Genomic DNA, 21,910 nt, shown 5'->3' with positions numbered 1-21,910 from the left:
TCCCAGGGTGTCAGGGGTCTCGGGGATGTGAGGATGTGTCCCAAGGCGATGATGGTCCCAGGGTTCCGGGGGTCTTGGGGGATATGGGGTGGGTCCCAAGGGGATGGTGATCCTGCAGTGTTGGGGGGCTCTGGGTGGGTCCCAAGAGGATGATGGTCCCAGGGGCTGTGGGTCCCAAGGGGATGACAGTCCCAAGGTGCCGGGGGTCCCAGAGTCGCAGGGGTCTTGGGGGATATGGGGTCGATCCTGAGAGGATGATGGTCCCAGTGCTGTGGGTCCTGGGGTGTCAAAGCCCCTTCCCTCCCCTCACCTGACCCCTCTCTCCCCACAGACGTGGACGTGGCGCAGCCCGACGAGAAGTCCATCATCACCTACGTGTCCTCGCTGTACGACGCCATGCCGCGCGTGCCCGAGGTGCAGGACGGCGTCAAGGCCAACGTGAGTTTGGGGTGCCGGGGGTGTCACCCCTCTGCTGCCACCCCCTGGCGTGTCACAGCCGGCCCCACACATGTCCCCCTGCGCAGGAGCTGCAGCTGCGCTGGCAGGAGTACTACGAGGTGGTGACGGGGCTGCTGCAGTGGAGCCGGCAGCACTCGGCGCTCTTCGAGGAGCGGCGCCTCCCTGCCAGCTACGAGGAGATCGAGGTGAGGCCATGGGGGCAGGAGCAGGGCTGCTGGCCTGGCATGGGCACGGGGATGGGCACAGAGACAGGGACAGGGACAGTGCTGCTGGCCTGGCATGGTCATGGGGATGGAGACAGGGACAGGGACAGTGCTGCTGGCCTGGCATGGGCATGGGGATGGGGACAGAGACAGTGCTGCTGGCCTGGCATGGGCACAGGGATGGGCACAGGGACAGGGACAGGGATGGTGCTGCTGGTCTGGCATGGGCACAGGGATGGGCACAGAGACAGGGATGGGCACAGGGACAGGGATGGTGCTGCTGGCCTGGCATGAGCATGAGGATGGGCACAGAGACAGGGACGGTGCTGCTGGCCTGGCATGGGCACAGGGACAGGGACGATACTGCTGGCCTGGCATGGGCACGAGGATGGGCACAGAGACAGGGACAGTGCTGCTGGCCCGACATGGGGATGGGGATGGGGACAGAGACAGGGACAGTGCTGCTGGCCTGGCATGGGCACAGGGATGGGCACAGGGACAGGGATAGGGATGGTGCTGCTGGCCTGGCATGGGCACGGGGATGGGCACAGGGACAGTGCTGCTGGCCTGGCATGGGCACGGGGATGGGCACAGGGACAGGGACGGTGCTGCTGGCCTGGCATGGGCACAGGGATGGGCACAGGGACAGGGACGATGCTGCTGGCCTGGCATGGGCACGGGGATGGGCACAGAGACAGGGACGGTGCTGCTGGTCCCGGGAGCTACTGGTATTTGGGGCAGTGGGTGGCAGAATCCTACAGTGGCCCCGCCGTGGGTGGCTCATGCCCAGTGAGGGGTGCCAGCTGACCACAGCCCCACCATGAGTGGTTCATGCCCAGTGAGGGGTGCCAGCTGACCACAGCCCCACCATGAGTGGCTCATGTCCAGTTTGGCAGCTCCCACGGCAGCACAAGGCCAGCTGTGCCATGCCATGAGTCACCACGATGTGACCTGGGTGTGGCTGTGGCACGGAGCCCCCTCTGGTGCCAGCCTGGGGGTCTGCAGGGTTTGGGGATCCGAGCCCGGACAGAGCCGGGTGCCCCATGAAGGGGGGAGCCCTGTGACTCACCCTGCCTGGCTGTGCCGTGAGTCACCGCTGGCAAAGCCCAGCACGGCCACTTCCTTCCCGCGGCTCTGCACACATGGAAAATTGCAGCTGGGCAGGGCGGATGCTCGGGGAGGGGGCAGCAGCTGGGGCTGGGGGTCCCCGCTCAGCTGTGCCCCCCACCCCATCCCCGGCAGATCCTCTGGCGCCAGTTCCTCAAGTTCAAGGAGACGGAGCTGCCGGCTCGGGAGGCCGACAAGAACCGCTCCAAAGCCATCTTCCAGGCGCTGGAGGTACGGCCAAGGGCTGCGGCGGGTCTTGAGGGGGCTCTGGGGAGGCGGTCCTGGGTGCCCAGGGTCCCAAGGGGTGGGGGGCCTGAGGGGGACACCCTGGGGATCTCGGGTCCTGAGGGGTGGGGGTCCCAGTAGCTAGGGGTCTCCAGAAGCTGGGAATGTGGAGTCCAAAGGGAATGGTGGTCCTGAAGGTTTGGGGGGCTCTGGGTGGGTCCCAAGGGGATGACAGTCCCAGATTTCCAGGGGTCCCGGGATGTCAGGGGTCTTGGGATTTATGGGGTGGGTCCCAAGGGGATGACAGTCTCGGGGTCCTGGTGGTCCCAAGGTGTCAGGGGTCTTGGGGAATGTGGGGTGGGTCCCAAGGGGATGACAGTCCCGGGATGTCAGGGGTCTCGGGGTGGGTCCCAAGGGGATGACAGTCTCGGGGTCCCGGGGTGTCAGGGGTCTCGGGGGCTCTGGGTGTGTCCCAAGGGGTCACAGTCCCGGGGTTCCGGGGGTCCCCGGCAGTGCCCGGGCCGTGTGTGACACTCGGGCCGTGCAGGGCGCAGTGCAGTCGGGCCAGCTGAAGGTGCCCCCCGGGTACCACCCCCTGGACGTGGAGAAGGAGTGGGGGCGGCTGCACGTGGCCGTGCTGGAGCGGGAGAAGCTGCTGCGGGCTGAGTTTGAGAGGCGAGTTCGGGGGGGCCGGGGGGCCGGGCAGGGCCGCGCTGGCATCCACAACCCCCTGCCGCTGCCAAACCGCGGGGCTGGGCCCGGGTGGGGTGTCCCGGCCCCCCCGAGGGGGAACCGCAGGGCTGTGAGTCACCGTTCCTGCTGGGAAACCTCTGCGGCCGGCCTGGAGCGCGGCTCGGCACGGCACGGCACGGCAGCGGAGGGATGGGGGCAGCAGCGGGGACAGAGGGGATGGGGCTGAGGGGGATTGGGGTGGGATGGGATGGGATGGGATGGGATGGGATGGGGGGCAGGATGGGGGATTGAAATGAGATGGGATGAGGGGGATTGGTACTGAAGTTGGAAGTGGGATGGGAATAGGGATGGGAAAAGGAAGATGGGAATGTGGGGCATTGGGGTTGAGGTTGGAAGTGGGATGGGAATGGGGATGGGAAAAGGAAGATGGGGATGGGGGGGATTAGGGTTGAGGTTGGAAGTGGAATGGGGATGGGAAGATGGGGATATGGGGGGATTGGGAGCGGGATGGGGAGCAGGATAGCAAGATGCAGCATGGACCCATGCCATGCACAGCCAGCACAGCTGCCCCTGGGCAGGACTCGATCCGTGCTGACCGTGTCCCTCTGTGCGTCCCCGCAGGCTGGAGCGGCTGCAGCGCGTGGTCACCAAGCTGCAGATGGAGTCGGGGCTCTGTGAGGAGCAGCTGAACCAGGCGGATGCTCTGCTGCAGGCGGTGAGTGCCGGCGGCCCCGGGGCGGGGGGACAGCCCCGGCCGTGCCCTCCCCGTGGTGGCCTCACGGTCCCTGCCCCTCCCGCAGGACGTGCGGCTGCTGGCGGCCGGGAAGGCGCCGCAGAAGGCGGCAGAGGTGGAGAGGGACCTGGACAAGGCGGATGCCATGATCCGGCTGCTCTTCAACGACGTGCAGACCCTCAAGGACGGGCGGCACCCGCAGGGCGAGCAGATGTACCGTCGGTACGGGCTCGTCCCCGTGGCCCTGTGACCCCGCAGCCCTCCTTGTCCTTCCTGCCCCACAAAGCCTTTCGTGTCTCCTGTGTCCCCCATGTCCCCTGTGTCCTCCATGCCACCCATGCCCCCCATGTGTTCCATACTCCTTGCACCCCAGCCACACCTATGACCCCAAACACCCTGCATAGCTTCCTGTGACCCCCATGCCCCCCATGATCCCTGCACCCCCAGCCACCCCTGTGACCCCCAAAACCCTGCAAAGCTATCTGTGACCCCCCTGACCACCATGTCCCCCATGTCCCCTGTACCCTTCAAAGCCCCCCATACTCTCTCCAAAAGCCCCCTGTGACCCCTGTGCACCCCAAAGCCTCTCGTACTGCCTATGTTCCCTGTACCCCTTACAACCCCTGTGCACCCTAAAACTCCTCATGCCCCCAAACTCCTCATGTTTGCTGCACCCCCTTAAAATCCCTGTGCACCCCAAGGCTCCTCATGCCCCCAAAGCCTCTCGTGTCCCCAAACTCTTCATGTTCCCTCTACCCCCTTACAACCCCTGTGCACCCCAAATCTGCCCATGCCCCCAAAGCCTCTCATGTCCTCAAACTCCCCATGTTTGCTGTACACCCCTTAAAACTCCTGTGTACCCCAAAGCTCCCCATGCTCTAAAACTCCTCATGTTTGCTGTACCCCCCTGCAATCCCAGTGCACCTCAAATTCCTCATGTTCCCTGCACCCCCTTACAACCCCTGTGCACCCCAAACCCTTTTGTGTCCCTAAACTCCCCATGTTTGCTGCACCCCTTTACAACCCCTGTGCACCCCAAATCTCCTCATGCCCCCAAATCCTCTCATATCCCCAAACTCCCCATGTTCCCTGCACCCCCCTGCAGCCCCTGTGCACCCTAAAACTCCTCATGCCCCCAAACTTCCCACGTTTGCTGTACCCCCTTAAAATTCCTGTGCACCCCAAGGCTCCTCATGCCCCAAACCCTCTTGTGTCCCCAAATTCCCCATGTCCCCTGTACCCCTCAAAGCCCCCCATACTCTCTGCTACCCTTGCACCCCCAAAACCGTCTCATATCCCCAAACTCCCTGTGTACACTGCACCCCCTTTACAACCCCTGTGCACCGTAAAGCCTTTTGTGTCCCCAAACTCCCCATGCTCCCTGCACCCCCTTAAAACCCCCTTACACCCCAAAGCTCCTCATCCCCCCAAAGCCTCTGATATCCCCAAACTCCCCATGTTCCCTGTACCCCCTTACAACCCCTGTGCACCCCAAAGCTCCTCATGCCCCTGACCTCCTCATGTTTGCTGCACCCCATTCCAACCCCTGTGCACCCCAAACTCCCCATGTTCACTGCACCCCCTCAACACCCCCGTGCACCCCAATCTCCCCCTGCCCCCCGAGGCCCCCACGGCCCCCATGCCCCACCAACGCCTCCCTCCCCCCAGCGTGTACCGCCTGCACGAGCGCCTGGTGTCCATCCGCACCGAGTACAACCTGCGGCTCAAGTCGGGGGCGCCGGTGACAGCGGTGACATCCGTGGCGGTGACGGCGGCGCAGCAGCAGCGGCGGCCGGAGCCCGACGATGCTCCCCTGCGATACCTGCAGGAGCTGCTGGCCTGGGTGGAGGAGAACCAGCGGCGGGTGGCCACGGCCGAGTGGGGCGCCGACCTGCCCACTGTGGAGACGCACCTGGGCGCCCACCGCGGGCTGCACCGCGCCATCGAGGAGTTCCGCGCCAAGGTGGAGCGGGCACGGGCTGATGAGGTGAGACCCGGGGTGCTGGGGGACCTGGGGGTGACAGGGTGAGACCCCTGGGTGCTGGGGGGGGACAGGGTGAGACCCTGCAGGGTGCTGGGGACCTGGGAGTGACAGGGTGAGACCTCTGGGTGCTGGGGGCCTCCTAGTCCTGGGGGTGACAGGGTGAGACCCTGCAGGGTGCTGGGGACACCCTGCTGTTGGGGGTGACAGTGTGAGACCCCTGGGTGCTGGGGACCTCCTAGTCCTGGGGGTGACAGTGTGAGACCCTGCAGGGTGCTGGGGACACCCTGGTTTTGGGGGTGACAGGGTGAGACCCCTGGGTGCTGGGGACACCCTGGTTCTGGAGGTGACAGGGTGAGACCCCTGGGTGCTGGGGACACCCTGGTTTTGGGGGTGACAGGGTGAGACCCCCGGATGCTGGGGACCCCCTGGTTTTGGGGGTGACAGGGTGAAACCCTGCAGGTTGTTGGGGATCTCCAGGTCCTGGGGGTCCTCTGGGGCTGTCCTCGCTCTGCCTCACGGGGTCCCCCCAGTGCTGTTGTCCCCTCCCCTGCTCCTGAGCATTTCCTGGGGCTGCCTTTGCTCTGTGCCTCGGGGTCCCTGAAGCTCTGGAACCCCCCAGGGCCCGGGGTACCCCAGGAGTGTGGTGGGCACCATGCCCAAGGGCATCCCCCAGCCCCTGCACCCCTGGTGCCCTGCCCTCCCCTCGAGTCCCCTCTGTCACTCCCCTTTGTGGGGTGCAGGGGGTGTCTGGGGTGGGGGTCCTGAGCTGATGGTGTCCCCTGCAGAGCCAGCTGTCCCCCGGCCCCAGCAGCGCCTACCGGGAGTGCCTGGGCAAGCTGGAGCTGCAGTACGCCAAGCTGCTGGTGAGCCCCGAGGGGTGCAGGGGCATGGGGGCGTGTGGGGCCTGGGGGGTCATGGGGGTGTGTGACATGAGGGGACAATGCTGGGGACATGTGGCGGGGAGGGTCATGGAGGGTGTGTGACATGGGGGGACAATGCTGGGGGCTCAGGGGGGTATGTGACATGGGGGAACAATGCTGGGGATGTGTGGCCCGGGGGGTCATGGGGGTATGTGACATGAGGGGACAATGCTGGAGGATCAGGGGGGTGTGTGACATGGGGGGACCTGCTGGGGACGTGTGGCCTGGGGGGGTCATGGGGGGTGTGTGACATGAGAGGACCTGCTGGGGGATCAGGGGGTGTGTGTGACATAGGGGATCAGGGGGGTGTGTGGCCTGGGGGGTCATGGGCGAGTGTATGGCCTGGGGGGTTAGGGGGTGGTGGCAGATATGGGAGGACCTGCTGGGGAGGGGATGTGAGCCATGAGGGAGTGACAAGGTGAGACCCCTGGCCCTGCTGGTGGGGTGTGAGATGGAGGGGGGACCTGGCAGGGGAGTGTGACCTGATGGAGGAGAGTGTGACAGGAGGGGGGACAATGGTGGGGGTGTTGTGCTGGGCATGATTGTGGAGAGGAAGATGCAGGACATGGGAGGAAGTCGGGAGGAGGATGAGGGAAGACAGAGGGTGAGCAGGGGGCAGCCCTGTGGGGTGAGGCCATGCAGGGTGAGGATGCAGCTGCAAACCTCCCCCTGTGCCCCCCAGAACTCCTCCAAGTCGCGGCTGCGGCACCTGGAGAGCCTCCACGGCTTCGTCAGCGCCGCCACCAAGGAGCTGCTGTGGCTGAGCGAGCGCGAGGAGGAGGAGGTGGCCTTCGACTGGAGCCACAACAACCCTGCCATGGCGGCCAAGAAGGAGAGTTACTCGGTACGGGCACGGCGGGTGACAGCTGGGCATGGGCATGGGGATGGGCGCTGACACAGGGATGGGCATGGACACAAACATGGGTACAGGCATGGGCATGGACATGGGCACAGGGATGGGCACAGACATGGACATTGGCATGGACACAACGTGGACATGGGAATGGGCACAGACAAAAACATGGGCACAGTGATGGGCACAGACACAGGCAAGGACACAGAGATGGACATGGAGAGGACATGGGCACAGAGATGGGCACGGACACAACATGGGGATGGGCATGGACACCAGGATGGACATAGGGATAGGCACGGATATGGGTATGGACACAGGGATGGACAAGGACATGGACATGGGGATAGGCATGGACACAGACACAGGGATGGGCATGGACACGGACATGGGCATGGACACAGGGATGGACATGAGGATGGGCACAGGCACAGGGATTGGCATGGGCATGGGCATGGACAGAGACATGGGGATGGGCGTGGACACAGGCGCAGGAATGGACACAGACATGGGGATGGGCATGGACACTACATGGGTACAGGGATGGGCACGGACACGGGGATGAGCATGGACATGACATGGACACGGACATGACATGGGCACAGGGATGGGCTTGGACACGGATGCAGGGATGGGCATGGACACAACATGGACATGCATGTGGGCAGACAAGCATGGAGGGCACAGCTGCTCCACGTGGACACACCCATGGACACACACACACACACACACGTGTGCCATCCCCACACACAGACACGCACATGGCTGTGTCCCGTGGTCCCCTCCCTGCTCTGCAGCACTGAGCCCCTGTGTGCCCCCCACACCCAGAACCCCCAGAACCCTCTGAGCGCCCCCAGAGCCCCCCTTGCACACACAGCCCCAGCTGTAACCATACACACAGAGCTGTGCACACGTGTGTGAGCCCTGCCCCCATGGCCCCCTGCCCCCCAGCCCTGCACACAAGTACCAGCCCTGACCCAACCCCTGGCCGTGCACACGAGTGTGAGCCCTGACCCAACCCCCTGGCTGTGCACACGTGTGTGAGCCCTGCCCTCCGGCTGTGCACACGTGTGTGAGCCCTGCCCCCTGGCCGTGCAAACGAGAGTGACCCTGTCCCCGCCGCAGGCGCTGATGCGGGAGCTGGAGCTGCGGGAGCGGCGGATCCAGGAGCTGCGGACCTCGGGGGAGCGGCTGCTGCGGGAGGAGCACCCTGGGGCACAGACCCTGGAGGTGGGCGTGGGGCTGGGGGCGAATGGGGGCGCTGAGGGGCAGTAGGGGCTGAGGGCAAATGCGGGGCGTGAGAGGGGCTGGGGGCAAATGGGGGGTGTGAGAGGGGCTGGGGGTGAATGCTGGGCATGAGAGGGGCTGGGAGCAAATGGTGGGGCATGAGAGGGGCTGGGGGGCGTGGGGCTGGGGGCAAATGGTGGGGTACAGTGGTCACTGGGGGTCAGCAGTGTGGGGTGCAGTGGTGACTGGGAGTCCCTGGTGTGGGGTGCAACAGGTACTGGGGGTCGCTGGTGTGGGTTGCAGTGGTCACTCAGGGTCACTGGTGTGGCTGCCTGTAGCAGTGCGGGTGCAAGTGTGGCTGCGGGTCAAGTGTGGGTGCAGGTGTGGGTGCAGTTCAGGTGAGGCTACAGCTGTGGATGCAGGTCAGGTGTGGGTGCAGGTGTGGCTGCAGGTCAGGTGAGGGTGCCAGCCCCCCGTAGCGGTGCAGGTGCCCTCGGTGCCAGCCCCGGTGTCCCCCCTGCTCCCCCCAGGCGTTCCTGGCGGCGCTGCAGACCCAGTGGAGCTGGATGCTCCAGCTCTGCTGCTGCATCGAGACCCACCTGAAGGAGAACACCAACTACTTCCAGGTACCGGGGATGCCAGGGCGGGGCTGGGAGTGGGAGGGAAGGCGTGACCCCCAATTCTGACCCCTGGCCCCCCCAGTTCTTCGCCGAGGTGCGGGAGGCTGAGGAGCTGCTGCGCAAGACGGAGGAGACGATGCGGCGCAAGTTCAGCTGCGACCGCGGCACCACGGCCACGCGCCTCGAGGACCTGCTGCAGGACCTGGCGGTGAGGGCACCCCCGAGGTCCCGGGGGACCCCCAGACTCCGGCGAGACCCCCATAGAGACCCCCAGACCCGGGGGGGACCCCAAGGATGACCCTCCCCAGATCTGCAGGGTGACCCTGCTGCATGACCTGTATTGAGGGCAGGTGGGAGCCCAGGGGGCTACCGAAGTGGAGCCCCCCAAGATCCTCAGGGTGACAGCCCCAGGGTGACCCCAGCCCCATGGCAGCCCCAGGCTGACCCCACGTGCAGGGTGACCCCAGCCCCTGGCGACTCTGAGGTGGCAGCCCCCAAAATCAGAGCCCCCAGCAGCCCCTGGGGTGTCCAGCTGCAGAGTGCTGGGGTGTGACCGTATTCACAGGGGTCTGAGGGTGAGGGAAGAGATGAGGATCTGACTCCATGTTTCAGAAGGCTGATTTATTATTTTATGATATGTATTACATTAAAACTATACTAAAAGAATAGAAGAAAGGATTTCCTCAGAAGGCTAGCTAAGAATAGAATAGGAAAGAATGATAGCAAAGGTTTGTGGCTTGACTCTCTGTCCAAGCCGGCTCACCGTGATTGGCCATTAATTAGAACCAACCAACAAGGGCCAATGAAAGATCTACCTGCTGCATTCCACAGCAGCAGATAATCATTGTTTACATTTTGTTCCTGAGGCCTCTTAGCTTCTCAGGAGGAAAAATCCTAAGAAAAGGATTTTTCATAAAAGTTGTCTGTGACACTGGGGTGCCCACCCCACTGCAGCCCCTGGGGTGACCCCAACACATCCATTGCTGCAACAGACTGGGGTGACCCCCCCCGCCTCATATTTTTAACCCCTCCCCAAACTCCCAGAACACCCCCAAAATCCCAAGAGCTCCCAGAACCTTTGGGACCTCCTGATATTTCTGAGCTCTCTCAAAAAAACTGGTACCTCCCTAAAGTTCTGATGCCCCTCCACACCATGGGGCACCCCAAATCCTGAGGTGTCCCAAACGTGCCCCACAGGAGCAGAAGGAGCAGCTGGCGGAGCTGGGGGCGCAGCTGGGGGCTCTGTCCCGCCGTGCCAGGACCATCGTGCAGCTGAAGCCACGCAGCCCCTCGACGCCTCTGCAGGGCCGGCCCCCCATCCAGGCCGTGTGCGACTACAAGCAAATGGAGGTGAGGGGGACACGGGGCTGGGACTGGGGTTGGTCCCCCTGGGGAGGATGTGGGGCAATGGGGGGGGTGTGGTGGGTCCAGCACCCTGCTCTGATGCTGCCCCAGCCCCATGGGGGGGACACAGGAGAACCCTCCTGTCTGGTCTGAGGGGGACCCTGGGGGGACAAGGGAACACACTGGGGACCTGCCACCCTTCTCTCACACTGCCCCAGCCCCATGGGGGGACACAGGAGGACCCCCCAGTCTGGTCTGACACCACCCTGAGGGACAAGGGGACACATAGAGGACCTTCCACCCTTCTCTCATGCTGCCCCAGCCCCATGAGGGGACACAATGGGGAACACAAGGGGCCCCCCACCCAGACTGAGACCACACCAGGCCCATGGGGGAATGTAGGGGGACACTGGGGAATATCGGGGGGACACTGGGGAATATGGGGGTGCACTGGGGAATATGGGGGGACACTGGGGAATATGGGGGTGCACTGGGGAATATCAAGGGGTACACTGGGGAATATGGGGGGACACTGGGGAATATCAGGGGGCACACTGGGGAATATGGGGGGACACTGGGGAAAATGGGGAGGGGACACTGGGGAATATCAGAGGGACATTGGGGAATGTGAGGGGACACTGGGGAATATGGGGGGACACTAGGGAATATCAGAGGACACTGGGGAATATGGGGGGACACTGGGGAATATGGGGGCGCACTGGGGAATATCAGGGGGCACACTGGGGAATATGGGGCGACACTGGGGAATATTGGGAGGACATTGGGGAATATGGGGGCACACTGCAGAATATGGGGGCACGCTGGGGACTATGGGAGAGGCACAGATGGACACAAGGGCCGCACCCCACCCTGTCCCCCTGCCCCGCAGGTGACCGTGCACAAGAACGACACCTGTGCCCTGGTGAACCACGCGCAGCCGCAGCAGTGGCGGGTGCTGAGCGCCGCTGGCAGCGAGGCCGTGGTCCCCTCGGTCTGCTTCCTCCTGCCACCCCCCAACAAGGAGGCTCTGGACGCCGTGCACAGGTGGGGACGGTGACCCTGCACCCCCCCAGGTGTCCCCGCTGTGTGCCCCTCTCTAACTCCACATCCCCACAGGCTGGAGGCCACCCACCAGCAGCTGCTGGGGCTGTGGCAGCAGCTGCACCAGGACCTGCGCAGCCTCCGCGCCTGGCAGTACCTGATGCGGGACATCCAGCAGATCCACTCCTGGACGCAGGTCACGGTGAGTTCCCGGGGGTCTCGGAGCCCCACGGGGGTCCCGGGGGTCCCAGCAGGGGCTGAGGTGGCCGTGTCCCCCCCAGTTCCGTACGCTGCCGGCTGAGGAGGTGCGCCAGGTGCTGTCCAGCCTGGAGAGGCACTACCAGGAGTTCCTGCGGGACAGCCAGGACTCGCAGAGCTTCCAGCCCGACGACCGGCTGCAGGTGGAGCGCGACTACAACGCCTGCACGCACAAGTACGAGCTGCTGCTGCGGAGCCAGGAGAAAGGTGGGTGTGCCCTCTCTGCCCCTCTGAACAATGGGGGTGCCCAGGGTTTCCCCGGCTCCTTGGGGTGACCTGCAGGTCCTTGTGGTGTCCCTGGGGTGACCTGCAGGTCCTTGTGGTGTCCCTGGGGTATTGCCATGGTGCTGAGCTGTCCCAGTCTCCCCCGTCCTCACGTTGTCTGTGGGGTGTCCCCAGGGTGCTGAGCCATCCCTGCGTCTTCCCTTCCCTCCATGGGTCCCCAGGGTGTCCCCACAGTCGGAGCCATCCGTGTGTCCCCTCTCCCTGCTGTGGGTCCCCAGAGTGTCCCCAGGGTGCTCAGCCGTCCCTCCATCCCCCCTTCCTACCATAGGTCCCCATGTTGTCCCCTCAGTCTGAGCCATCCCCAAGTCTCCTCTCCCTACCATGGGTCCCCAGGGTGTCCCCATGTGCTGAGCCATCCTGGTGTCACTGCAGGTCCCCGCGGTGTCCCCATGGTGTCCCAGGGCACTGAGCCATCCCTGTGTCACTGTCGGTCCCCGCGGTGTCCCCGCGGTGTCCCAGGTCACTGAACCATCCCCACTGTCCCCACAGGAGAGCAGGACGAGTCTCTGTGCAAGAGCTACATCTCGCAGCTGAAGGACATCCGGCTGCAGCTGGAGAGCTGCGAGAGCCGCACTGTGCACCGCCTGCGCCTGCCCCTCAAGGCCGACCCCCTGCGCGAGTGCGCCCAGCGCCAGGCGGAGCAGCAGGTGTGGGACACGTGTGGGACATGTGTGGGAACCTGGGGAACTGCCCCAGTGCATCCCCCACGTGTGGGAGCCCAGGGGGAACTGCCCCAGTGCATCCCCCACGTGTGGGAGCCCAGGGGGAACTGCCCCAGTGCATCCCCCACATGTGGGAACCCAGGGGAACTGCCCCAGTGCATCCTCCACATGTGGGAGCCCAGGAACTGCCCCAGTGCATGCCCCACATGTGGGTGCCCAGGAGCTGCCCCAGTGCATCCCCCACGTGTGGGAGCCTGGGGAATTGCCCCAGTGCATCCCCAATGTTTGGGAACCAGGGGGAACTGCCCCAGTGCATCCCCAATGTGTGGGAGCCCAGGGGGAACTGCCCCAGTGCATCCCCCACGTGTGGGAGCCTCTGGAACTGCCCCAGTGCATCCCCCTAAGATCCTCAGGCTGACACCTCCAGGGTGACCCCAGGGTGACCCCAGCCCTGTGTCACACAAGTGATGCACGTAGTGTGCACAGATGGGGACCAAGATGGCCATAAGGGAATGGTTTGGGTTGGAAAAGCCCTCAGAGCCCATTGAGTCCACCCAAGGCCACCCGTGAGCATGTCCCCAAGTGATCCACATGGCTGTAAAGTCTCCCCAGCGGTGGGACTCCAGCCCTGCCCTGGGCAGCTGTGGCAGGGCTGGAGAGCCCCTCCAGGAGGAGTTTTCCCCATATCCCTCTCCTGTCACCTGCACCAATGGTCTGCAGACCCTTCCCCTGCTGTGCTCCTCCTGGGATCCAAGAGGACGGGAGCATTCAGTCAGGGTTGGGACTGAGGGACTCTTTCTCTGCAGCAAACACACCTGGAGCTGGAGGGCATCCAGAAGAACCTGGCCAAGGTCAGCGAGAAGACGGAGCAGGTGCTGGCACAGCCGGAGCAGGCGGGCTCGGCCCCCGTGCTGCGCTCCGAGCTGGAGGTCACACTGCGCAAGATGGAGCAGGTCTACAGCCTGTCCAGCATCTACCTGGAGAAGTGAGTCAGCCCTGGCACCTGGAAACGAGCCTGGGCACCTGGGAGGCCGTGGGGAGTCTGGGGAGAGCCAGCATGCTTTTCCCTTTCTTTTCCTTCCCTCTCCTCTTCTTCCTTTTGCCTTTTTTTCTCTTGTTTCTCTTTTGCCTTTTTTCTCTTTTCCTTTTTTTCCCTTTTCCCCCTTTTTCCTTTTTTTTCTTTTTTCCCTTTTTTTTCCTTTTTCCTTTTTTTTTCTTTTTTCCCTTTTCCCCTATTTTTCCCTTTGCTGCTTTTTTCCCTTTCCCCCTTTTTTCCTGCTCTCTTTTATTTTCTTTTCCCCTTTTCTTCCAATTTCCCCTTTTCCCCTTTTTCCCTTTTTTCCTTTTCCCTTTTCTTTCCTTTTCCTCTTTTTTTTTCCTCCTTTTCCCCGTTTTCCCCTTTTTCCCCTTTTTTTGTTTTCCCCTTTTTTTTCCTTTTTCCTTTTTTCCCTTTCCCCCTTTTCCCCCTTTTCCCCCTTTTCCCCCTTTTCCCCTTTTTCCCCTTTTTTCCATTTTTCCCCTTTTCCCCTTTTTCCCTTTTATTCTTTTCCCCCTTTTTCCCCTTTCCCCCATTTTTTTCATTTTCCCCTTTTGCCCCCTTTTGCCCCCTTTTCCTTTTCTCCTTTTATGGTTTCCCCTTTTTTCTTTTCCTCTTTTTTTTCCTTTTCCCCACTTCCCCTTTTCCCCCCTTTCTCACTTTTTTCCCTTTTCCCTTTTTCCCCCTTTTTTTCCTTTTCCCCTTTTTCTTCTTTCCCCCTTTTTTCCTTTTCCCCTTTTCCTTCCCTCCTGGGTCTGCAGTGCTGCTCTTCCTGGGCTGCCCGCTCCCATCCTGATCCCAGCTGATCCATCCCACTCCCATCCTGCTCCTGGCTGATCCCAATCTCGCTCCTGGCTGCTCCCACTGATTCCACCCCTATGCCGCAGGCTGAAGACCATCGGGCTGGTGATCCGGAGCACGCAGGGAGCTGAGGAGCTGCTCCGCAAGTATGAGGAGCAGCTGAAGGACGTGCAGGCAGTGCCGGCCGACCTGGCTGAGCTGGAGGCCAGCAAGGCTGAGCTTAAGGTACCAAGGACTCTGAGGGTGCCGAGGGGACCCGGGGGGTGCCTTGGGGACACCGCAGCCGGCCCTGACCACTGCCCATCTGCCACAGCGGCTGCGGGCACAGGCCGAGGGGCACCAGCCCTTCTTCAGCACGCTGGAGACCGACCTGGGCAAGGCCAAGGACGTCAACGAGCGCATGGTGCGCGGGCACAGCGAGCGCGACGTGGACCTGGAGCGGTACCGGGAGCGGGTGCAGCAGCTGCTGGAGCGCTGGCAGGCCGTGCTGGGCCAGGCCGACCTGCGGCAGCGCGAGCTGGACCAGCTGGGCCGCCAGCTGGGCTACTACCGGCAGAGCTGCGACGCGCTGCGCCAGTGGATCCGCGACGCCCGGCAGCGCCAGGAGGCCATCCAGGCCGTGCCCATCACTGACAGCCAGGCCGTGCGCGAGCAGCTGCTGCAAGAGAAGGTAGGGCTGCCCATGGGGTAAGGTTGGGCTGGCCTAGGGGGCAAGGTAGGGCTGGCCATGGGGCAGGATAGGGCTGGCCATGGGGCAAGGCAGGCCTGGCCATGGGGCAAGGTAGGGCTGGTCATGGGGGAAGGTAGGGCTGGCCATGGGGGCAAGGTAGGGCTGGCTGTGGGGCAAAGTAAGGCTGGTTGTGGGGTAAGGTGGGGCTGGCCATGGGGCAAGGGGTGCTTCTGGGCATTCCCAATGGGGAGAGGAGTGTGCCTAGCCATCCCCAGTGGTGCAAGGGGTACTCCTGGGCATCCCCAGCAGGTTGAGGGGTGTGCCTGGCCATCCCCAGCAGGGTGAGGCGTGCTCCTGGCCATCCCTAGAAGGGTGATGGGTGTTCCTGGCCATCCCCAGCAGGGTGAGGGGTGTGCCGGGCCATCCCCAGCAGGGTGAGGGGTGTGCCAGGCCATCCCTAATGGGGCAAGGGGTGCCCCTGGCCATCCCTAATGGGGCAAGGGGTGCCCCTGGCCATTCCCAATGGAGCAAGGGGTGCTCCTGGCCATCCCCAGCAGGGTGAGGGGTGTGCCTGGCCATCCCCAGCAGGATGAGGGTTGTGCCTGGCCATCCTCAATGGGGCGAGGGGTGCTCCTGGGCATTCCTCAGCAGGATGAGGTGATCTCAGCTATCCCTGGCCGTGGTGTTGCAAGGGATTCCCCTGGCCTTCCCCCGCAGAGTGCAGATCTGCCTATCTCTCTCTGTGGCACAGGAGGGGAGTGCCTGGCTGTCTTCAGCTATGGCACTTTGAGTGTTGCTCTTGGGTGGATGCAGCATGAGGGGAACCATCCCTGGCCATGGCACATGGTGGGTGCTCTCAGCCATCCCCAGTAGGATGGGGGTTGCTCCTGACCCTTTTGGCTGCAGCAGGGTGAGGGATGCTCCTGACGATTCCCAGCCATGGCAGGGCAAGGGGTGCTCTTGGCCATCCCTGGCCATGGTGGGGTGAGGTGTGCTTTTGTGTGGCCACGGGGTGCCCGGGCTCACCCCCACATGTCTCCCCAGAAACTGCTGGAGGAGTGTGAACAGCACAAGGAGAAGGTGGAGGAGTGCCAGCGCTATGCCAAGCAGTACATTGACGCCATCAAGGTGGGCCTGGGGAGGCAGCACCGTGTCCTGCAGGGGGTGGGCTCAGGGCTGGCAGAGCTTTGATCACTCTCTCCTCATCAGGACTACGAGCTGCAGCTGGTGAGCTTCAAGGCACAGGTGGAGCCAGTGGCATCGCCGGCCAAGAAGCCCAAAGTGCAGTCGGCATCTGACAGCATCATCCAGGAGGTGAGGAGGGGTCTCACTGCCACTGGCTGGGGGTGCCCTGCAGCTCCTGGGGCGTGGCTGCTCACTGAAGGGGTGGATTTGGGACTGTGGCACGTGGTCGTGCAGCCCCATCATTGCTGGGGTACTGGTGGGTAAGCTCCCCTCTCTCGTGCTGACCCCCTGTCTCCACAGTACGTGGACCTGCGGACGCAGTACAGTGAGCTGACCACGCTCACCACCCAGTACATCAAGTTCATCACCGAGACACTGCGGCGGCTGGAGGACGAGGAGGTAGGGAGTGGTGCAGGGCAGCATGGCCAGCTGTGTGACCAAAAGGAGCGCAGTTCACAGGGTCCCTGGCCCCATCACTAACACCAGCCCACGGCCATGACTCCAGCCCTTTCACTGGTGGTAGCTCATGTCCATGACTCTGGCCCCACCACTAATGCCAGCCCATGGCTGTGACTCCAGCCCCATCACTAACACTGGCCCATGGCTGTGATTCCAGCCCTGGCCCCATCACTAACAGCAGCCCATGGCTGTGACTCCAGCCCTGGCCCCATCACTAATATTGGCCCATTGCTGTGTTCCAGCCCTCACCCCACCACTAATGCCAGCCTATGGCCGTGACTCCAGCCCCAGCCCCATCACTAACAGCGGCCCATGGCTGTGGCTCCAGACCCATGACTAACACTGGCCCATGGCCATGACTCCGGCCCTATCACTAACACTGGCCCATGGCCATGACTCCGGCCCTATCACTAATACTGGCCCAAGGCCTCTAACTCCTGCTCCCTGCTGGGCTCCTGGGAGCAAGGCTGCTGGCTCTGCGTACAGGGGGTCTCCGAGCCAAGCTGGCTCTGGGCACTGGGGGCTCTGGTGTGACTGGTGGTAGGAGGCACTTCCCAGATACACGTAGTGCAGTCAGCACCTGCCTGCGCATGCTGCTGTGCTGGGCGCTGGCCCGCGGGGTCTGGCGCGGGGTAACCTCTCTAACTCTTGGTTTCTGCCCTTGGAGCCGCTTTGCCAGTGCTTTTTCTTGGGGAATATTTGTGTTGGTGGGGATCTAATGGAGGGTAAAAAACCAGGATGACTCTGGCAGCCGTGCACCAGGTACTCACTCTGCGCATGCCCTCTCCCCGCGGCACCCTCCACCTGCCCCATGGCTCACCCTCTCCTCCTCGCCCTCCTCTACGTCTGTGCTGCTCTGGGACCAGGGGCCTGGTGTGGGGTCTGGCTCCCCTGCATGTGTTGCCTGTGCCTGGGCCCTGCGGAGCGTGCGGCTGCCTCACTCACGGTGCATGTGGTGCGCCAGCTGCGTTGGCCCTTTGGCAGACCCTGCTCCTAGTTGCCTGGAGAGGGCTGGGAGGGATTTGAACCAGCTGAACCACTCTCTCCTGTTGAGGCTTTCCCGGCAGGGAAGGCTCTGCTGGCACGGCCCTCGCAGCACTCTCCTCTCTTCTGCTCCCGGTGTTCCGGCCGTCTCTCTCCTTTCCCCACAGCAGGGGCTGTCTGTGCCAGCCCCCTCGCAGGGGGAGCCAGGGTGATGATGTGCACGCTGCTCGCATCGTCTTCATCGCTTGGGCTCCGCTCGCTCTCTATCCCTTCTCTCTGGAGCGTGGCTTCCTGCGCTGCTGTCTGGCTCCTGTTGCCTGTCTGCCTGTGCTGTCATGTGTCCCCTGTCGTGCCACACATCTTCTGGAAGCTGGCGTCACCGGCTCGTGCGGTGGCCCAGGGGCCGAAGCCATTCCACGCGCATCTGCCACCCCTCCGCTGTCTCGGCAGTGTGCGGCTGGGCCAGCATCGATTCCACGGCGCGATCGCATCCCTTGTGATTTGTCTCTCTCTCCCTTCTCTGTCCCCTGCACCCTCTTTCCCCTCCAGAAAGCCGCCGAGAAGCTGAAAGAGGAGGAGAGGAAGCGGCTGGCGGAGGTGGAGGCGCAGCTGGAGAAGCAGCGGCAGCTGGCCGAGGCCCACGCCAAAGCCAAGGCACAGGCGGAGGCGGAGGCACGGGAGCTGCAGCTCCGCATGCAGGAGGAGGTCACCCGGCGGGAGGTGGTGGCCGTGGATGCCGAGCAGCAGAAGCAGAACATCCAGCAGGAGCTGATGCAGCTGCGGCAGAACTCGGACCACCAGATCAAGTCCAAGGTGAAGCTGATCGAGGAGGCTGAATACAACCGCAAGAAGGTGGAGGAGGAGATCCGCCTCATCCGCCTGCAGCTGGAGAGCACCGAGAAGCAGCGGGAGAGCGCAGAGACAGAGCTGCAGGAGCTGCGGGCACGTGCTGAAGATGCCGAGCGGCAGAAGCGGCAGGCGCAGGAGGAGGCCGAGCGCCTGCGCCGGCAGGTGAAGGAGGAGAGCCAGAAGAAGCGCGAGGCGGAGGAGGAGCTGAAGCGCAAGGTGCAGGCTGAGCGCGAAGCGGCCCGGGAGAAGCAGAAGGCAGTGGCAGACCTGGAGCAGCTGCGGCTGCAGGCGGAGGAGGCTGAGCGACGCATGCGGCAGGCAGAGGCCGAGAAGGACCGGCAGATCCAGGTGGCCCAGGAGGTGGCCCAGCGCAGCGCTGAGGCTGAGCTGCAGAGCAAGAGGCTCTCTTTCGCCGAGAAGACAGCGCAGCTGGAGCTGTCGCTGCAGCAGGAGCACGATGTGGTGGCCCAGCTGCAGGAGGAGGCCGAGCGGCTGAAGAAGCAGCAGCTGGAGGCCGAGCGCTCGCGGGAGGAGGCTGAGAAGGAGCTGGAGCGCTGGCGGCAGAAGGCCAACGAGGCGCTGCGCCTGCGGCTGCAGGCCGAAGAGGTGGCCCACAAGAAGTCACTGGCACAAGAAGAGGCCGAGAAGCAGAAGGAGGATGCAGAGCGCGAGGCCCGCAAGCGCGCCAAAGCAGAGGAGGTGGCCGTGCGGCAGAAGGAGCTGGCGGAGGAAGAGCTGGAAAAGCAGCGGGAGCTGGCAGAGGGCACAGCCCAGCAGAAGCTGGCGGCGGAGCAGGAGCTGATCCGGCTGAAGGCGGAGATGGATAACGGGGAGCAGCAGCGCCTGCTCCTGGAGGAAGAGCTCTCGCGGTTGAAGGGCGAGGTGAACGAGGCCATCCAGAGGAGGAAAGAGCTGGAGGAGGAGCTGGCCAAGCTACGGGCAGAGATGGAAGTCCTGCTGGAGAGCAAGGCCAAGACAGAGGAGGAGTCGCGCTCCAGCAGCGAGAAGTCCAAGCAGCGGCTGGAGGCGGAGGCCAACAAGCTGCGGGAGCTGGCCGAGGAGGCCGCCCGCCTGCGCGCCCTCTCTGAAGAGGCCAAGCGGCAGCGGCAGCTGGCAGAGGACGAGGCCACCCGGCAGCGGGCCGAGGCCGAGCGCATCCTGAAGGAGAAGCTGGCGGCCATCAACGAGGCCTCACGGCTGAAGGCGGAGGCGGAGATTGCGCTGAAGGAGAAGGAGGCGGAGAACGAGCGGCTGCGGCGGCTGGCGGAGGATGAGGCCTACCAGCGCAAGCTGCTGGAGGAGCAGGCGGCCCAACACAAGCAGGACATCGAGGAGAAGATTGCCCTGCTGAAGCGCTCCTCAGAGAGCGAGCTGGAGAGGCAGAAGGGGCTCGTGGAGGATACGCTGCGGCAGCGGCGGCAGGTGGAGGAGGAGATCCGCGCCCTCAAGGCCAGCTTCGAGAGGGCCTCAGCTGGCAAGAGCGAGCTGGAGCGGGAGCTGAACCGCATCCGTGGGGAGGCAGAGGAGGTGCAGCGCAGCCGGGAGCAGGCGGAGCGGGAGGCCGAGCGGCAGCGGGCCCTGGCGCTGGAGGAGGAGGGCCGCCGGCGCGAGGCCGAAGAGAAGGTGCAGGCCATCCTGGCGGCTGAGGAGGAGGCCGGGCGGCAGCGGCGGCTGGCCCTGGAGGAAGTGGAGCGGCTGCGGGCCATGGTGGAGGAGGCGCGGCGGCAGAAGGAACTGGCAGAGAAGGAGTCAGAGCGGCAGATCCAGCTGGCACGGGAAGCAGCGCAGAAGCGGATTGAGGCCGAGGAGAAGGCGCACCTGGCTGCTGTGCAGCAGAAGGAGCAGGAGCTGCTGCAGACGCGCCAGCAGGAGCAGAGCCTCCTGGACCGGCTGCGCGAGGAGGCTGACCGGGCCCGACGGGCGGCCGAGGAGGCCGAGTTTGCCCGTGGCAAGGCCGAGCAGGACGCCAGCTTGTCCCGGCAGCGCGTGGAGGAGGCTGAGCGGCTGAAGCAGCGGGCAGAGGAGGAGGCGCAGGCCAAGGCACAGGCGCAGGCGGATGCAGAGAAGCTGCGGAAGGAGGCTGAGCTGGAGGCAGCGAAACGGGCGCAGGCAGAGCAGGCGGCCCTGAGGCAGAAGCAGCTGGCCGATGCCGAGATGGAGAAGCACAAGAAGTTTGCCGAGCAGACACTGCGGCAGAAGGCGCAGGTGGAGCAGGAGCTGACCAAGGTGAAGTTGCAGCTGGATGAGACAGACCACCAGAAGGGCATCCTGGATGAGGAGCTGCAGCGGCTGAAGGAGGAGGTGACAGACGCTGTCCGGCAGAAGGCCCAGGTGGAGGAGGAACTCTTCAAGGTCCGGGTGCAGATGGAGGAGCTGGCCAAGCTGAAGAGCCGCATTGAGGAGGAGAACAAGGCACTGATCCTCAAGGACAAGGACAACACGCAGAAGTTCCTGGCGGAGGAGGCAGAGAAGATGAAGCAGGTGGCAGAGGAGGTGGCCCGGCTGAGTGTGGAGGCGCAGGAGGCCGCCCGCATGCGGCAGCTGGCTGAGGATGACCTGGCGCAGCAGCGGGCGCTGGCAGAGAAGATGCTGAAGGAGAAGATGCAGGCAGTGCAGGAGGCCACGCGGCTGCGGGCCGAGGCTGAAATGCTGCAGAAGCAGAAGGACTTGGCGCAGGAACACGCCAAGAAGCTGCAGGAGGACAAGGAGCAGATGCAGCAGCGCCTGGCTGAGGAGACCGAGGGCTTCCAGAAGACGCTGGAGGCTGAGCGCCGGCGGCAGCTGGACATCACGGCTGAGGCCGAGCGCCTCAAGCTGCAGGTGGCAGAGATGAGCATGGCCCAGGCCAAGGCTGAGGGGGAAGCCAAGCGGTTCAAAAAGCAGGCAGAGGAGATCAGTGAGAGGCTGCATGAGACTGAGCTGGCCACACAGGAGAAGATGACGATGGTGCACACCCTGGAGATCCAGAGACACCAGAGCGATGAGGATGCCGAAAAGCTGCGGAAAGCCATTGCTGACTTGGAGAAGGAGAAGGAGAAGCTGAAACAGGAGGCAGCGCTGCTGCAGCAGAAGGCAGAGGAGGTACTGGGCTGCGGGTCCCCCTTAGTGGTGGTGGTACACAGGGAGGCTGTCCCTCTTCCCAGCCAGCCTACATCATCCCTGGGCTGGTCCCCAGGGACCATCACTGGGGATGGTGGGGCTGGACCCCCTGTGCAGGTCAGGGATGTGCACAGAGTTGTAGGTGGTGGAGCAAACCCCTCAGGCACCGTTGGAGCAGCACCTCGAACCCTTGGAGCCATAGAGGTGGGATCC

At 63.8% G+C, this 21,910-nt stretch overlaps 1 protein-coding gene across 1 annotated transcript in view; it reads left to right on the top strand.

Moving 5' to 3' along the window:
- The window catches only part of PLEC (plectin), a 107,027-nt gene that overhangs the window by 32,571 nt on the left and 52,546 nt on the right, over positions 1-21,910 (top strand). Inside the window, exons 11-34 of the mRNA XM_054293857.1 lie at positions 332-438; positions 525-644; positions 1,905-2,000; positions 2,542-2,756; positions 3,309-3,402; positions 3,488-3,642; positions 5,089-5,407; positions 6,190-6,267; positions 7,007-7,168; positions 8,303-8,407; positions 8,935-9,030; positions 9,107-9,232; positions 10,222-10,374; positions 11,258-11,412; positions 11,485-11,611; positions 11,691-11,874; positions 12,442-12,599; positions 13,421-13,599; positions 14,538-14,676; positions 14,765-15,121; positions 16,166-16,249; positions 16,331-16,435; positions 16,607-16,705; positions 18,299-21,679. Of these exons, the coding sequence (XP_054149832.1) occupies positions 332-438; positions 525-644; positions 1,905-2,000; positions 2,542-2,756; positions 3,309-3,402; positions 3,488-3,642; positions 5,089-5,407; positions 6,190-6,267; positions 7,007-7,168; positions 8,303-8,407; positions 8,935-9,030; positions 9,107-9,232; positions 10,222-10,374; positions 11,258-11,412; positions 11,485-11,611; positions 11,691-11,874; positions 12,442-12,599; positions 13,421-13,599; positions 14,538-14,676; positions 14,765-15,121; positions 16,166-16,249; positions 16,331-16,435; positions 16,607-16,705; positions 18,299-21,679 (6,794 nt within the window). The remainder of the gene's footprint in view (positions 1-331; positions 439-524; positions 645-1,904; positions 2,001-2,541; positions 2,757-3,308; positions 3,403-3,487; positions 3,643-5,088; positions 5,408-6,189; positions 6,268-7,006; positions 7,169-8,302; positions 8,408-8,934; positions 9,031-9,106; positions 9,233-10,221; positions 10,375-11,257; positions 11,413-11,484; positions 11,612-11,690; positions 11,875-12,441; positions 12,600-13,420; positions 13,600-14,537; positions 14,677-14,764; positions 15,122-16,165; positions 16,250-16,330; positions 16,436-16,606; positions 16,706-18,298; positions 21,680-21,910) is intronic.

Source organism: Melozone crissalis, unplaced genomic scaffold (assembly GCF_028551555.1).
Source record: "Melozone crissalis strain CALT ecotype California unplaced genomic scaffold, PUWL_Pcris_2 ptg000195l_1, whole genome shotgun sequence".
NCBI lineage: Eukaryota > Metazoa > Chordata > Aves > Passeriformes > Passerellidae > Melozone > Melozone crissalis.
This window is presented reverse-complemented; position numbering and strand designations above follow the sequence as displayed.